This window comes from Miscanthus floridulus, chromosome 8 (assembly GCF_019320115.1).
Source record: "Miscanthus floridulus cultivar M001 chromosome 8, ASM1932011v1, whole genome shotgun sequence".
Classification (NCBI taxonomy): Eukaryota; Viridiplantae; Streptophyta; class Magnoliopsida; order Poales; family Poaceae; genus Miscanthus; species Miscanthus floridulus.
The window spans coordinates 99,657,069-99,672,245 of record NC_089587.1 but is presented as its reverse complement, the minus strand read 5'-3'; the positions used below and the strand labels follow the sequence as shown (position 1 = coordinate 99,672,245).

Here is a 15,177-nt window from a genome sequence, read left to right as displayed (position 1 = left end):
TTTTTTCCATTTGCATGTGTGCCGGCTGATACTCTCTCACGTGTTTCTATTCAGGCGCGGACCATGGACTGGTTATAGCCGGTCGAGGAGAGAGAAAATTTTGTTTTGGACATCCGATGCCCCTAAGCCATAGTTGGGTCCACCCCTCACCCTCCCACTGACGTGCAGGCCTCACCTGTCATCTTCTTCCTCCTCCTCATCTCCTCATCTCTTCGTCCATTGCTAAGCAGCAGCCACCGTCGTCGATCAGCCCTGGCCATGCAGGCGCACAGCAGCGGCGGTGATGACGGCACTGTCCTCATGGCTGTTGTTGGGCTCGACGAGCAGCCACGCTGCCGCCTCAGCCTCATTGCTCTCGTCGTCGTCATCCACCGCCGCGGGGTCCCCCTGAGCCTTAGCCCCCGCTACGGCCACGGCGGCGATGGCCGAGGACGGGAAGGGCTACGGCGCATCAACGAGCGCGCCAAAGAAGGGCGCGATGGGTAGGCTCTCGTGGCGGCGCGCGAGCAGGTTGGCCAAGTGGATGTCAGCGTCGCAGGCGGAGCAGAGTGCGGCGGCATCAGCGCGGCAGGTGACGGTGGCAGGGGCATGCTCGTAGACCTCGCATAGCCAGACGAGCGCATGGCGCAACCTGACGCCGTGCGCCCGGGCGTCGCAACCGGGGCATAGGAACACGTCGTCCTCGTGGCAGTGCAGCTGTGCCAGCTCCGCAGCGTAGGGGCGCGCGCCCATCACGCTCCAGTACGCCACAGCCGGCTTCTGCTCCAGCTCCACCACGGTGTCCATGCCTCTGCTATCTGCTCCGGGCGTCACGAGAGAGATGCTCCATGCCTCTGCTGTCTGTTCCAGGTGATCGCTCTCAGCAGGAAAGCAGCAGCGGCGGTGGCACGAGCAATCAAGCGAGGGCAGCGGCGGCGTGTGGTAGCGGGCTACAGCGGCGCACACGTAGCAGCAGCGCCGATCGGAGAAAGGGAGAGGAAGAAGAAAGCGGTTGGAGCAAGAATGTCATTTCACCACTGTTCTCTCTCCTCAACCGGCTGTAACCGATCCGCGGTGTCGTGTGGCTTAATTTCACCGAACCAGAGTATTTTGTGACAAAATGCTTAAAAATAGGTGTCGGTCAGAAAAAAAAAAAAAAACATCACTTTAACAACCGACAATATCCCAGAGAAAATCAAGCCTTCCCGAGCGCAGGCCGCAACCACCCCTCCCAAGCCAATGCAGGCGAGTCCAAGCACCAACCGAGCACCGTGCACACATACTCACCAGCAGCTAGCTAGCCAGCTACCAGCTCAACTCAAGGTCTCAAGCAATGCCGTCTCCGCTCCACTCCATCGCTTCCCATCCCGCGCCCCATGGACGTGAGCAGCACTAGCGCGGAGTAGCGAGCACGACGAGCGTGCGGCGTGCCATGGACCTGATGGGCAGGGTGGTGATGGACACGGGCGGCGGCGGCGCCACAGAGGTTGGCCTGCTCGGCGGCAGATCTAGCTGGCTGCTCAAGCACGGGCGGGGCAATGCGGCGGGGGGAGAGGACCACGGGTGGGGCGGCAGGGCCATGCAGGCAAGGACTACAACGTCCATCATCGCCGGGGATGTGGTGGAGGCGGCCAAGGCGGCGGCGCCGTTCCTGCTGGGCTGGTGCAGCCCCGGCCACGGCGGGGAGCAGATGCTCAGCTTCTCGTCCGCCTCCACCACCATAGATGTGGCGGCTGCCGCGGCTAATGGTGGGGCAATGCCACTGTACTACGGAACCCTGGCCTCTTGCTCTGGTGACCACGGGTGACTGGTTGTTGTGGCGGTGGTGCTGGTGCAAACCTTTCTTTTCCATGCTTGTTGATTGGATTTGGTGATTGAAAAGCTTGCTATCCACTTCTTTTCGAGTATTATTGCTTTTCGATTCCAATGTCTTCTTCTCCTTTAGGGGCGTGTAGCAGAACTGTATATCGAATCCGTTTTTCTCTCACCTTTATTTCCCTCTCACTAAGCAGAGCCAGAAGCTAGTATTTTTTTCTCCCACGGCTCCAGCTCCTGTACGCTACAGTGCGCTATGTCTTCTTCTCCTTTAGGGGCATGTAGCGGAATTGATCATCGAATCCATTTTTCTCTCACGCTATAGTGCACTACAGTATAGGAGACAGAGCCAGCGGGAGGCCAGCCAAACGGGCCCCTAGCTTTCTCCGCTGTTCATACCAGAAATGGAGTTGATTAGTGCCCTCTTCCGTTTCTTCTACTCTGTCTTCTTCTAGCTTCAGGTATTTACAACCTGTTCGTTTGGCTGGGCTTGTTCGTTGCTGGATCGTAAAGAAATATTGCTGGTTAGTTTGGTGTGAGAGAAAAATACTATTTCGGTTGAAAATTTACGATCGTTTACGAGGCAATAAGCCCAGCCTATTAGTATACTTGCAGTCTAGATTAATGTGGTTTTCATGATCAGTTGACTCTTTTAAGCTGCCAATGATCTTTGCAGGTTTTTCTCTCTTCGTTTCGTGGCTTGCTTTGATTAGATTAGATCAGCGACGACCGTAAAAGTTCTTTCACCTCCAGAAAAATAAATGATTTTAAATACTACTTTTAAAAAGCTTTATTGAATCATTCGTGATATGTATCGACATAAGTTTGCACTTCTTTTTGCCGACATCCACCATCGCTTTTCTTGTCCTCAACGGCGCAATCGTGTGATTCCTTTTTGTCATGCCGTCTGCTAATTGCCCTGTTTATTTGGGCTGCTTTGGCTTATAAATGATGGTTGAAAGTATTGTTGACTGATTTAATGTGAGAAAAAATATTATTCATTGATTAATAAGCCATGATTTATAAGTCAAATACAAACAAGCGAAATGACTCTGGGGCTTATTAGAAGAAAAATGAAAAAGAATAGGAGAGAGAATAACCTAGAAAGGGTGGGGGTAAAAAGGAAAGCAGGAAAAGTCCTGGTGATTGATTATAATAAATGACGTGTTTTTTTGTTTGGTTTGACTGACAACTTGTCCTTTCATCTCTTTTATTTCGGGTCTTTTCGAAAGCTAACTTTTTACTAGTAGATAAGAAAAGAGTTAAATGCATTATTGATTCGTTAACTTTTGTCCATGTTTCATTTGGGTCCATCAACTGTGAAAGTGGTTTTTCGGGTCCATAAACTTTTGAAGTGATGTATCTCTAGTCCATATCCCTTCGTTTCTTTTTTTTAATCCGACGTGGCGGTCCATAGTGGCGCTGACATGGCCTTGGAGGTAGTTGTGGCTCACGTGAGCGGTAGACGAGGGCTGGTTGATGACCTCCTGGCACTGGTGGCGCTCGACCACGGCAGGCTGCCACGCCGGTGCCCGGCAGTGGCGTGCGGCAACAGCTCCACGACGGGGCCGCGCTGGAACATGCGCTCGTCGACGAGCCCGCCCGTCCAGCAGCTCCACGACGGGGCCCGGGCGCACGCACCGGGGCACCTTGTACTGGTTGATGGACGCGCCGCGGGCGAGCGCGTAGTCCATGAGCTTGTCGAACGTGCCGTCCGACACCACCCGGATCTCCTGCAGTCGGCGGCGCGGCCCTAGCGGTACACGCTGTTGAGCGCCTCCTCCACTGCCAGGCAACAGTCCTCGAACACCGACGCCGGCACGGGCGTCGTCGTCGCGGCCCCGCCCGCGGCGCGGAAGCAGAGCTCCCAGAAGAGCACGTAGTGGCCCGGGATGGTCCCGGCGTCCGCGTAGCTCGTGTACTCCACCAGCGACGCGCCGAACGGGGCCAGGTGCTGCACCGCGCCGCTCACCGCCGCGTGCATCTCCGCCTCGTCGGTCTTGTTGGAGTCGATGCTCAGCACCACATTCTTGCGGCGCAGGAAGTTGAACATGGGCGCCTGGTTCTTGAACCCGGCCACGCGCAGCACGTCGCCCACGCGATAGCGATACAGCCCTGAGGGTCACACGGTTGCACAGCTAGCGTTGTTAGTGTCACTGCACAGCACTGAACTTGTCATCTATCAGTAGGCACACAGTGCGTACAACCTGATTAGGTGTTGACCACGAGCTCGTACTCGTGCCCGAGCTTGACATCGACGAGGTCCACGAGGTCGCACTGGTCGGGCTCGCCGGCGGCGGCGTCGGGGTGTGGCATGGGGAGGAACTCGAAGTAGCACATTGTGGGGATGAGGGTGTAGGCGACCTCGCTGGGCTTGCACATGGGGTTGAGGTTGATGCCGAAGTAGCTCTCGGAGGACGCGTACATGGTGCACGTGAGCGGCAGCCCGCCGTCGTAGAACTCCAGCTGCGGGATGTACTGCGCCATGGCGCCGGTGACGATGACGTCGATGTACTTGGTGTTGGGCCACACCCTTCGGATGATCCCCTGCCACGACGGCCTGGCGCACTCGGCCTCGACGGCGTCGGCGTGGAGGAGCACCCGCTGCTCCACGGCGGCGCGCACGGCGCGGTCCGTGACCGCCTCGGCGTCCAGCGTGCCGCTGCGGATGTCCCGGCACAGGCGCTGCCTGGGCTGCTCCAGGAAGCGGATGGCGCGGAGGAAGCCCGAGGCGAAGACGGCGCCCACGCGGAGCACGTCGGCGCGGTGCACGAGCCCGCACAGCAGCTGCGCGTACATGCTCTAGTACGCGTCCACGCAGAGGATGGCCTCGTCGGGGTTGGTGTACACGGTGTAGGGGTCGTGGGGGCGCTCCAGGAAGTGGCGGCTCCGGTAGAAGCTGGTCAGGACCGGGCGCGCCCGGTGCCCCCTCGGCATGCGCGACTCCGCCTTGACGAAGTAGAGGTACATGCACTTGCCCTTGTCCAGCCCAGGCACGGCGTGGCTCATCACAGGCATCAGCAGGCTGTACAGCAGCGACCGCCGGTCCATCTCGTCGGCGATCGCCGGCATCAGTTTGCGCTCCCCTCCCGACGTGCCGGAGCTGCCAGCATGCCACGTACGGCCATTACTATCCCGGGCCACTACGTGCTCTTCTGGGAGCTCCGCCTCCGCGCCGCCGCCGCGGGTGGGGCCGCGACGACGACGCCCGTGCCGGCGTTGGTGTTCGAGGACTGCTGCCTGGCAGTGGAGGAGGCGCTCAACAGCGTGTACCGCCAGGGCCACGCCGCCAACCGCTCCATCGGGCCGCTGGAGATCCGGGTGGTGTCGGACGGCACGTTCGACAAGCTCATGGACTATGCGCTCGCCCGCGGCGCGTCCATCAACCAGTACAAGGCGCCCCGGTGCGTGCGCCCGGGCCCCGTCGTGGAGGTGCTGGACGGGCGGGCGCGTCGACGAGCGCGTGTTCCAGCGCGGCCCCGTCGTGGAGCTGTTGCCGCACGCCACTGTCGGGCGTCAGCGTGGCAGCCTACCGTGGACGGTGCAGGCGAGCGCCACCAGTGCTAGGCAACCAGCCTCGTCTACTGCTCACGTGAGCCACAACTGCCTTCGAGGCCATGTCAGCGCCACTACGGACCGCCACGTCGGATTAAAAAAGAAACGAAGGGGTATGGACTAGAGATACATCACTTCAAAAGTTTATGGACCCGAAAAACCACTTTCACAGTTGATGGACCTAAGTGAAACATGGACAGAAGTTAACGGATCAATGATGCATTTAACTCATAAGAAAAATACGTGCTCTATACTTGTTATAGTAATTTACAAAAACTATATATACTTAGGGAGAGAGAAGACGATCCATGTTAAAAAATAAGAGGGAAAAAAATAAAGGTAAGGCATGATTAAAGGAAAAAAATTCCTTACAAACCACATGTAGTGATAGTTTGGATTGTGTGAATAGTAATATCAATATTTTCTAGTTTACGTGGATCACTTTATTTGTACTAAAACCACAAAGAGTGTTGGTCCGTCCTTTCATGAACTAGTTTGAAATTTTTGAATAGTCAAGCTACAAATGATGCTAATATCTATTTAACCATATATCTGATTTGTAATTTATTTTCTCTATAGTATTTTTTGTGATTTTATCTACAAAATAAGATCCCACGTGACTATATTTTATGAAGAAAAAATGACATATACTAGACCCCATATGTCATACTTATAAGTAGAGGTGGGACTTGGCCCGGGCAGGGCTGGCATGGCATGACCCTCTCGTGCTTCGTGCCTGTTCGGGTCGTGCCCTCTAATCACAAAAGGCATGTCGCGCAGCGCCGATATGGCACGGTACATCTTTTCTTCAGCACAAGCATGGCCTGTGACACGCCGGCACGTCTTCGTGTCATGCCGACCCAAGCACGACCCTCAAAATATCTCTGCTAATTTTGTTTTTTTGCTCGTGAAATGAAATATATATATATATATATATATATATCTTGTGTGTACTATTTTAATAAAAGTTTTAATGATTTTCATAATCTAATCAAGAATTAGATGAGAGGTAGTACAGTAAATGCTAGAAATTTGCATTACAGAGTTGTAAAAGTGTCTACGTGCCATTTTCGTGTCGTGCCGTCCCAAGCATAGCCCAAAATGCGGGCCGGGCCATATAGCCGCCGTGCCAAGACCCTGGGCACGTCACGGCCCTCGTGTTCGTGCGGTGCTGGCACGGCCCAAAATATTTCATGCCGTGCCGTGTTTCATGTCGTGCCAAAAGATCGTGCCTCAACTAAGGTTGAGTGAAGATGTATTTGAGATTTTTGTGGTCAATGTATATGTGACATACGTTTTCTAACAAGTAATGTCTCCATATCTTCAAGGCATGAACAACTGCTGCGAGCTCTAAATCATGTGTAGGATAAATGACTTCATGGTTTCTCAATTGCCGAGGTGCATAGGCAATAACTTGGCCTTCTTGCATGAGCACACACCCCCAAACATGTACCCGATGCATCACAAAACACATCGAAAGGCTTTTCAAGTCAGGTTGTGCTAAAACAGGAGCTGTAGTTAGCAATATTCTTAAGGTGTGAAAAGCAGCTTCACACTCTGACGTCTATTGAACTTTTCATTCTTCTAGAGTAGTCTGGTCATGGGCTTAGCTATCTTGGAAAAATCCGGAATGAAACGACGATAGTAGCCTGCTAACCCTAGAAAACTTTGAACTTCATAAACCGAAGTCAGAGCCTTCCAATCTATGACCTCTTGTACATTTGATGGGTATACAGAAATTCCATCTTCTGATAAGATGTGACCCAAGTAGGTACTTTCTTCGACCAGAATTCACATTTGCTAAATTTGGCATATAATTTATGCTCCCTCAATCTAGATAAGACAATCCTCAGATGCTCTGCTTGATCTGCCTCATTCTCCGAGTAAATTAAGATATCATCGATAAACACAACCACAAACTTGTCGAGCTCGGGCATAAATACCAAATTCATCAAGTACATGAAGTAGGCAGGAGCATTTGTAAGTCCAAAAGACATGACCAAATACTCGTACAAGTCGTACCTAGTGAAGAAAGATGTTTTAGGTACATCCTCTAGCCTGATCTTAATCTGATGATAACCTGACCTCAAGTCAATCTTAGAGAATACCTTTGCTTTTGCCAGTTGATCGAACATGATATTGATGCGAGACAAAGGATACTTATTCTTAATGGTCACAGCATTAAGCGACTTATAATCCACACACATTCTCAAGTATTTGTCCTTCTTCTTTACAAATAAAGATGGACATCCCCATGGAGATGAACTAGGTCGAATGACACCTTTGTCCAACAGTTCTTGTAACTGAATTTTAAGTTTAGCTTGAAAGGATCAAGATGCCAAGAGAGGGTGGTGAATTAGGCTAATTCTAAATTTTTGTAATAATTAAGCCCTACACTTAGCCCATTTTACCCCTTGTGCCTAGAATATGTTTCTATTGTTCTCCCCCACAAAAGTTTTACACCCTAGGTTCTAATCCTACTCTAGCATGGCAATTCTATGAATATAAAGACATGAAAAGAATTGCTCAAATGTAAATGCTCAAAGTAAAGAAAGGGAAAGAAATACGGTGATGTTTTTTTGAGGTATCGGAGAGTCGCCGCTCCCCACTAGTCCTCATTGGAGTACCCATACAAGGGTGTAGCTCCCTCTTGATCCACGCAAGGATCAAGTGCTCTCTATGGGCTGATTTATACCCCCCCCCTTTCAAAACATAACGGTTGAGGTCCAACTCAGCAAGTATCGGGATGACCGGACGCTCCGGTCAAGGTGACCGGAAGCATCAGTTAGTGTAATACGTCAGCGTGTCAGAAAGAGCCATTTGCTCTGACTAGACTCTGGCCTACGCCCGGTCAGCACCCACCGAACGCGTCTGGTCATCAAAAACCCTCTCTGGAACCTTATTGAAGTTGACCAGACGCTGGCACCTAGAGTCCGGTCATTTCTCTATTTAGCGTCCGATCCATGATCAACAGCCTATCCACGCTGCTACGGATACAGCAAGCGTCGCATCCAATGAGCACTGATGTCCAACGTCCGGTCACACTCTGACTGCTGCTGCCGATCAAGTTAACTACCGGACTCTCCAAGCTACGTCCAGTCACAACCAAACCAACATCCAATCAATCATTTGACCCTCCATTCACTTTCAATTTAAAATTCTTTGTGAATGAAGTTGACTTATATCGATCTTAGGGTTGTTCCTAAGCTACCTAGTGCTAAGTTTGATAAGTGTGCACCACACCTAATCCATTAGACTCACTTTGGTCAAGCTACTAGTCCATACCCCCCTTAATAGTACGACCAAAGGAAAAACAAAGTCCTAAACTACTCTAAGTGTCTCTCTAACACCAAACAACACTTAGAACTAGTCCGTCCTTAACCTTGTCATACATCCTTTGAAAACCAAAACAATTTCCATCGAGAGGGGCATGACAACCATGATTGTCCAATCAATTTCTATTACCATGACCTAACTCAAATTGCCTCCACAAAACACACATTAGTCATAGTAATCTTGTGCCATCATTAATCTTCGAAACCCAACTAAAGGCTTAGATGCTTTTAATCTCCTCATTTTTGGTGATTGATGACAACTAACCTCCAGTATGTAAAAGAGATGAGTGAGGTTTTCATCATGCTTGGTTCATATAAGCTTTTGACAATAAGAACAAAGGGGTTAGGCATGCTTATATAACCCAAGCCAACATGGTGTACAAAAAAGATATGAATTATGCATGAGTACATGAAGTAAAACTCATTTGAATCAGAGTAAACTACAGAAGCAAAGCAAATGAGCATAACCAAGTGAATGCAGAGAGCACACATGTCACATAAGTCTCACCATGTCACATAAGTCTCACCATCACATGTATATAATTCAATGCATGAAAATAAACGTGAATGCACGAAGTATCACACAGAAAAGACCAAAAGAAATGAATCGAGACCATCTCACACGCTCCCCCTAGATCTAACATACTCGCTTCCTCTCCCCTTTGACATCAAGCACCAAAACCAAAGGGTCAGATGGTGAGACAGGAGCAGTCGAGTCGGGCACTGAGGTGCGGTGAGAGACCTAGAACTGAGCTGCATCATCCTCTAACCCTAAACTCTAAGTGGTCTGACCCTCTATAGCTGGAAGTGAAGGTTAAGCGGTCTAGGTCTATTCAGTAACTGCCGCGACCTATGACTCTGGAGGTGTCACTGTAGAAAGTGGAGCCACATCTATTGCTATTGTTGTCGCTTAAGCCTCAAGTGTAGGAGTGACTGTCTGAGGTGGCTCAAACGATGCAACAGATGATGGAATTGTCTCGGTAGTCCTAGTAATTGGAGTAGCTATGGTAAGGATAGGGACTCAGAACTCTAGAGGTGTAGGCTACCCTATAAGCTCATTGAAGGTTGCGCCAAGACTCTTGGAGACTGGGGTGTCTATCACTAACACTAAAGAACTCTGAGATGGAGTGAAGCCAATAATAATTGGAGTAAAGTGAGGACCCTGAGCTGTCCCTGGTGAAGCAAACCACTGAGACACCTACTCGGTGGGTGAGGCAAACTAAGGAGCTAGCTGTCTCTAACTCAGAAGCCCACTAGGCTGTACAGCTAGAGTCATTGGAGTGGTGGTGACAGACTAGCCTATCGAAAATGTAAATTGCTGAGGAGCAACCCTAATAGTAGTGAATACATGCTGCATGAAGCTGAGTAACTACTGCTGAATCATAAGTTGCTGTTGTAGCTGCATGGCCTATTGCTGCCACTGAAACTCATCAGCTGTGGTGTCCTATGCCTGGCGTGCCTAGTCCTACCTCATCCGCTCAAGTACAGCTAGAAGTGTTGGGTCAGTCTACGGTGGCTATGGTGGAGCTAAGCTAGAGCCACTAGCCTCTCTATTGTGTGGACGAGGTGCCATCTGTGAAATCGATTGATAGTCATCATCTAAGCTGTTAGTAGGGTCATCCTCGAGCACATCTTCCTGTTGGGCATCAAGCTCCTCCTCCTCTATCTCTGCAATGCCCCTGATGATCTTATCCTACTGAGCTACTGTCTCTGGTACCTCTGGGTGATGGCTCGGCTAGCGAGGTGTCCTCGCACGACTATGACGTAGCATCTGGCTCATGTCATACTATGGAAACTCAGTAGTAGCACCTGTCCACTCTACCATTGTCTCTAGGGACTTATGTGTAACATCCTTTCGGAGTAGGAAAGTGATCCAATGAGCATAAGACAACTGATGGTGACCTCTAAAGCCCTCAGCTAGTGAGTCCACCATCTCTAAAAGCATCACATCCCAAATATCAAAGATAGTCTAAGACACCAGGTAATGCAATAGACATAGCTGAATTTGAGTTAGGCCCTCATGGTAGCCCATCCTCGGAAGCAGAGTCCTCACAATAGCATCAAGGAGCCGAGCTATAGGTGTAAGGTCATGTGGTGTGCTGCTCAACCCCTCGCCAAATGGCTCTATGAAGCACGGTCTGACAAAGATCTGTAGGTGGCACAAGTCTACCATGAGGGCACCTTGGAGGCTCTATCTGTACATAGCATACTCGTGAAGATGAATAGGTGACTCTAGAATCCTCAGTATCTCTCTGACCCTCAAGCTCTAGAGCCTGTAGTCATGCCCTCAGAAAGCAAAATGAATAAACCTGTGTCTTGGGTCCACCCATAAGGAGGAGTAGAACTCATGGACCCAAGATGGAACATACTAACAAGTTCGTCCAAGATCTGACAAGCCTAGTAGATAAGTGAGGTGACGACAGATCTGCTCACCTATAGCTGTAACTAGAGACTCTAAGGAGCAGACCCGCTGAGATCTAAAGGAAACACTACTGTTGAGTATGCACTATAGAAGTCCTCCTGCAACATAGTGTAGAAGTGCTCTGAGGCACGCTCATCCTGCCTTGGTGGAAACCAATCCTCAAACTATACGAACCATAGCTGTTTCACCTATCTAGTTGTGGCTGCCCTCAGGTCAAGGTGAACCACTGGAGGCAGACCCTATGGTCTAGGAGGTGGACGAGAGCCCCGCCTCTATGTCGGAGGCCTCAGTGACACCTGAGTGCATGTGCAACTAGAGCGTAGAAGCTATGGCTGTGCTACCTGCTCTGCCTCCTCAACCTACTGTCCCTACTGAGCATCCTCTGTCTGCTCTGTCGACTATGTCTACTGCTTAGTCAACCTCTAAGTCTGACTCTTGTCTAGACAAGAGACCTCTGGAGTGTCCTCTAAAGAGACACGTCGTCCTCCAAGCGTGATAGTCCTGGGTGGACTACCAAGACTAGTCTTAATCCTCTCGATGATGTCCCTCTGAGTTGGTGACAACCGATTGCCTATGCGAATGCCACTCCTAGATCCACCTCTCTCGGCTTGCTTTGCGGCAGCTGCCACTGCTGCTGCTCTCTCTGCCTCAACATCATTGAACTTGCGCTTCTTCTTTGTAGTCTTTTTTGCCTTTCCTTTTTATTGAGTAGTCAGGAGAGGTGGACGCCTTGGATCCTCATCACCGGGATCACCTCCAGCATTCTTGCAACGTGACATCTCTAAAGCTGACAAGAATCACTGCCACTGATAAGGAACACCTACCAACTGACACTCATGAGGCTTGGCCTCAATCCGTTCTCGTAGGCTTGGCCCTAAGTAAATTTATCAACTGCCCAACTGCCAAGCAGACTCACTACTTGAACTAACTGCATGATAGAATAGGAGGTATACATAAGCTACTTTATATACTAGGGATGTGAATGACCTAATGGAAAGCAAGCAGTAGGAAAGTAATGAGTGAATATGGCTTGCTACCTTAGATCAATCCCAAGATGTGTGAAAGGATAAGTTGTTGATCATAGGGACACCATATGAGAATGACAATAGCACCATAGGGTTAGGGTTTACGATGGCTGAGGAGGCATGGCGCTGGGAAACTATTGGCATGAGAAGATGGCAACACGGCGGTGCAGTGGTGCACGAGCAAGCGGTGGCGCAGTGGAGCGTGAGCTTGTGGTGGCGGGCATGGATGGCTATGCATGCGAGATGTGTTTGGCGCGGGTGCATGGGCTGTGCGATGGTAGGACACATGCAGTGGCATGGCAGTGCGATGCAATCGGTGTAGGTGTGCGGGCTGCGCGACGGCGGGACGTGGCGGCGCGATGCAGGCGGTGTGGGTGCGCGGGCTATGCGACGGCGAGACCACAGCAACTAGAAGAGAGCGAGGCGGCAGTGGTTAGGGCTATAGCATCGTGGTGTATGGAGGAAGAACAAGGAACACAAGATAGAATGATATATATGGTGGCCCCCCATGATAGACAAGGAAAGAAAAAAAACTTTTCTGCTTGCACTTCAGTGATCTGACGCACCATCAAAGATGACCGGACATAGACCTCTAGAGTTTGGTCAACAACAGAGAGGTCTAGAGACCCTCAAATCATGACCGGACATGTCTGATGACTCTTGACCGGACGCAGCACAGAGTCCGGTCCTTCCCTAAGATCCATCCTACGCTAACCGGAGGCAGATTCAACTTCACACCTGACGAGCGTGAAATACTGTTCATCTTCTGGTCTTTCTTCAGAAACTATATCTCCTCCTGATGTACTGACCAGATGTTGCAACAGGTGAGTCCAGTCCCCGTTCAGCTGCAGTTACTCCTCCTTTCTTCATGACGCTTTCGCCCAATCAAGTCCCAAACTTCAATAAGATCCAAATAAACACCAATTAGGACTGATATGATAGACCTCTCTCAAACCCTCAAGTTTTTCTAAATGGTTTGCCTTAGGTTATATTTTTTTAAGAAAATAGGCAACAAAAGGGGCGAGGAGCACCATGTAACCACACAAAAGGGTTTTACGACCAATATGAGCTTCAAATGTTCTCCCTATTTGTTGATAAACATAGCAGGTGCTCAAAAGATAACCAAAAAGAAACAACCAAACAACACACATGCACATGCAATGCAATACTTGAAAGTAAGTCTAGTTGCTTGTCAAGTTTGATCCAAGGTTAAGATTCTTCACATGCTTTTCGGTGGTTATCTTAACCATGTTAGACAAGCCCTAAGTGCATTACTAAAAATTAAACATGTTTTATATTACAATGCAATGCAAGGGACAACACAAGCTCATTTTTTAGTGAAGTTACTAAAGTCAAGCATAGTGAGATCATTCCTCAACCGACATAATATAGCCTCATCTAGCGGTTTAGTGAAGATATCCACCAAATGATCCTCAGTCATTACACCTTCTAGTGATATATCATTTTTAGCAACATGATCTCCAAGAAAGTGGTGACAGATATCTATGTGCTTGGTGCGAGAGTGTTGAATCAGGTTATTAGCAAGCTTTACCGTGCTCTCATTGTCACATAAGAGATGTACCTTTTCTAGAACTATACCATAGTCTAGAATAGTTTGCTTCATGTAAAGAGTTTGTTCACAACAAGCACCCATGGCAATGTACTCCACCTCGGCGGTGGACAATGCCATACTATTTTGCTTCTTAGAGGTCCAAGACACTAGTGATCTACCAAGCAAATGGCACCTTTCGGATGTGTTTTTTCTATCAATTTTGCAACTGGCACAATCCAAATCGGAATAGCCAACTAGTTGGAATCTAGCTCCTTTGGGATACCTGAAAGCATCTAGGCCCCTAGTTGGGTTTCGGTGATTAATAACAACACGAGATTACTATGACTAACATGTGTTTTGTAGAGGCAATTTGAGTTAGGTCATGGTAATGGAATTGATTGGGCAATCATGGTTGTCATGTCCCTGTCGATGCAAATCGTTTTGGTTTCCAAAGGATGGATGATAAGGTTAAGGATGGACTAGTTCTAAGTGTCGTTTGGTGTTGGAGAGACGCCTAGAGAAGTTTAGGACTTTGTTTTTCCTTTGGCCATACTATTAAGGGGGGTATGGACTAGTAGCTTGACCTAGGTAAGTCTAGTGGGTTAGGTGTGGTGCACACTTATCAAACCTACCACTAGGTAGCTTAGAAATAGCCCTAAGATTAATTGGAGCAAACTTCATTCACATAGGATTTCAAGTTGTAAGGGAACGAAGGGTCAAATGATTGATCGAACACTGGTCTAGCTGTGATCGGACGCTGGAGGGTGAGTCTGGTTAGTTCATCTGATCAACTAAAGTCATCTGGTACAGACCGGACGCTGAGTGAAAGCGGACCAGATGCTGGGTGCCTGCATCTGGTCAAATCCAGAGAGGTTCTAGAGAAGGATTTTCTTGATCGGACGCTGGTTAGGATCTGGTAACTGACCAGACACTAAACAGTGAATTGACCAGACTCTGGGTGCCAGTGTCCGGTCAACATCAGTAAGGTTCCAGAGACCGATTTTCATGACCGGACGCGTCCAGTCAGTGCTGACCGGATGCAGGTCAAAGTTTAGTCAAAGCTTAATGGCTCTTTGCGGGTATAGCTGACCAGAGCTTCTGGTCACCCTGACTGGAGTATCCGGTCACCCCACAGAATGCTGACTCAATCTCCAAACATTATATTTTGAATGAGGGGGTATGAATACTTACTCCAGTCATCCAAGGGAGTACTCTTGCCCATTTGTTTAGCTAAGAAACACCTTGAGAGTGCAAGGGAGAGCAAGAGCCTAGTGAGGTGATTAAGATTTGAGAATCCAAGGTTAAGGTCCTCATTAGAGCAAGGAGAGGAGCAAGTGTGCATCCACCCTTCTCATTAGGTTTGTCATGGTCAAGTGAGAGTTTGTGCTTGTTACTCTTGGTGATCGCCATCACCTAGACAGCTCGGTGGTGATTGGGAGTTTGGTGATCATCCGACAGAGCTTGTGGATGACCCAACTCAAGTTGTGAGTGATT

General features: G+C 49.5%; 1 protein-coding gene and 2 pseudogenes across 1 annotated transcript; 1 reads left to right on the top strand and 2 right to left on the bottom strand.

Moving 5' to 3' along the window:
- Positions 1-246: 246 nt before the first annotated feature.
- On the bottom strand, positions 247-786 carry LOC136469633 (zinc finger protein CONSTANS-LIKE 4-like; annotated as a pseudogene).
- Positions 787-3,107: 2,321 nt separating this feature from the next.
- LOC136469632 (probable indole-3-acetic acid-amido synthetase GH3.4) lies at positions 3,108-4,905 on the bottom strand (annotated as a pseudogene).
- On the top strand, positions 4,906-5,361 carry LOC136469631 (probable indole-3-acetic acid-amido synthetase GH3.4). Its single transcript, XM_066467747.1, has one exon. It carries the CDS (start codon positions 4,906-4,908, stop codon positions 5,359-5,361), a length of 456 nt encoding a protein of 151 aa, XP_066323844.1.
- Positions 5,362-15,177: the final 9,816 nt, after the last annotated feature.

What these genes read in the sequence shown, in the direction of transcription:
- LOC136469631 (XM_066467747.1), top strand. Translation starts at nt 4,906, where the DNA reads ATGCCACGTACGGCCATTACTATCCCGGGCCACTACGTGCTCTTCTGG.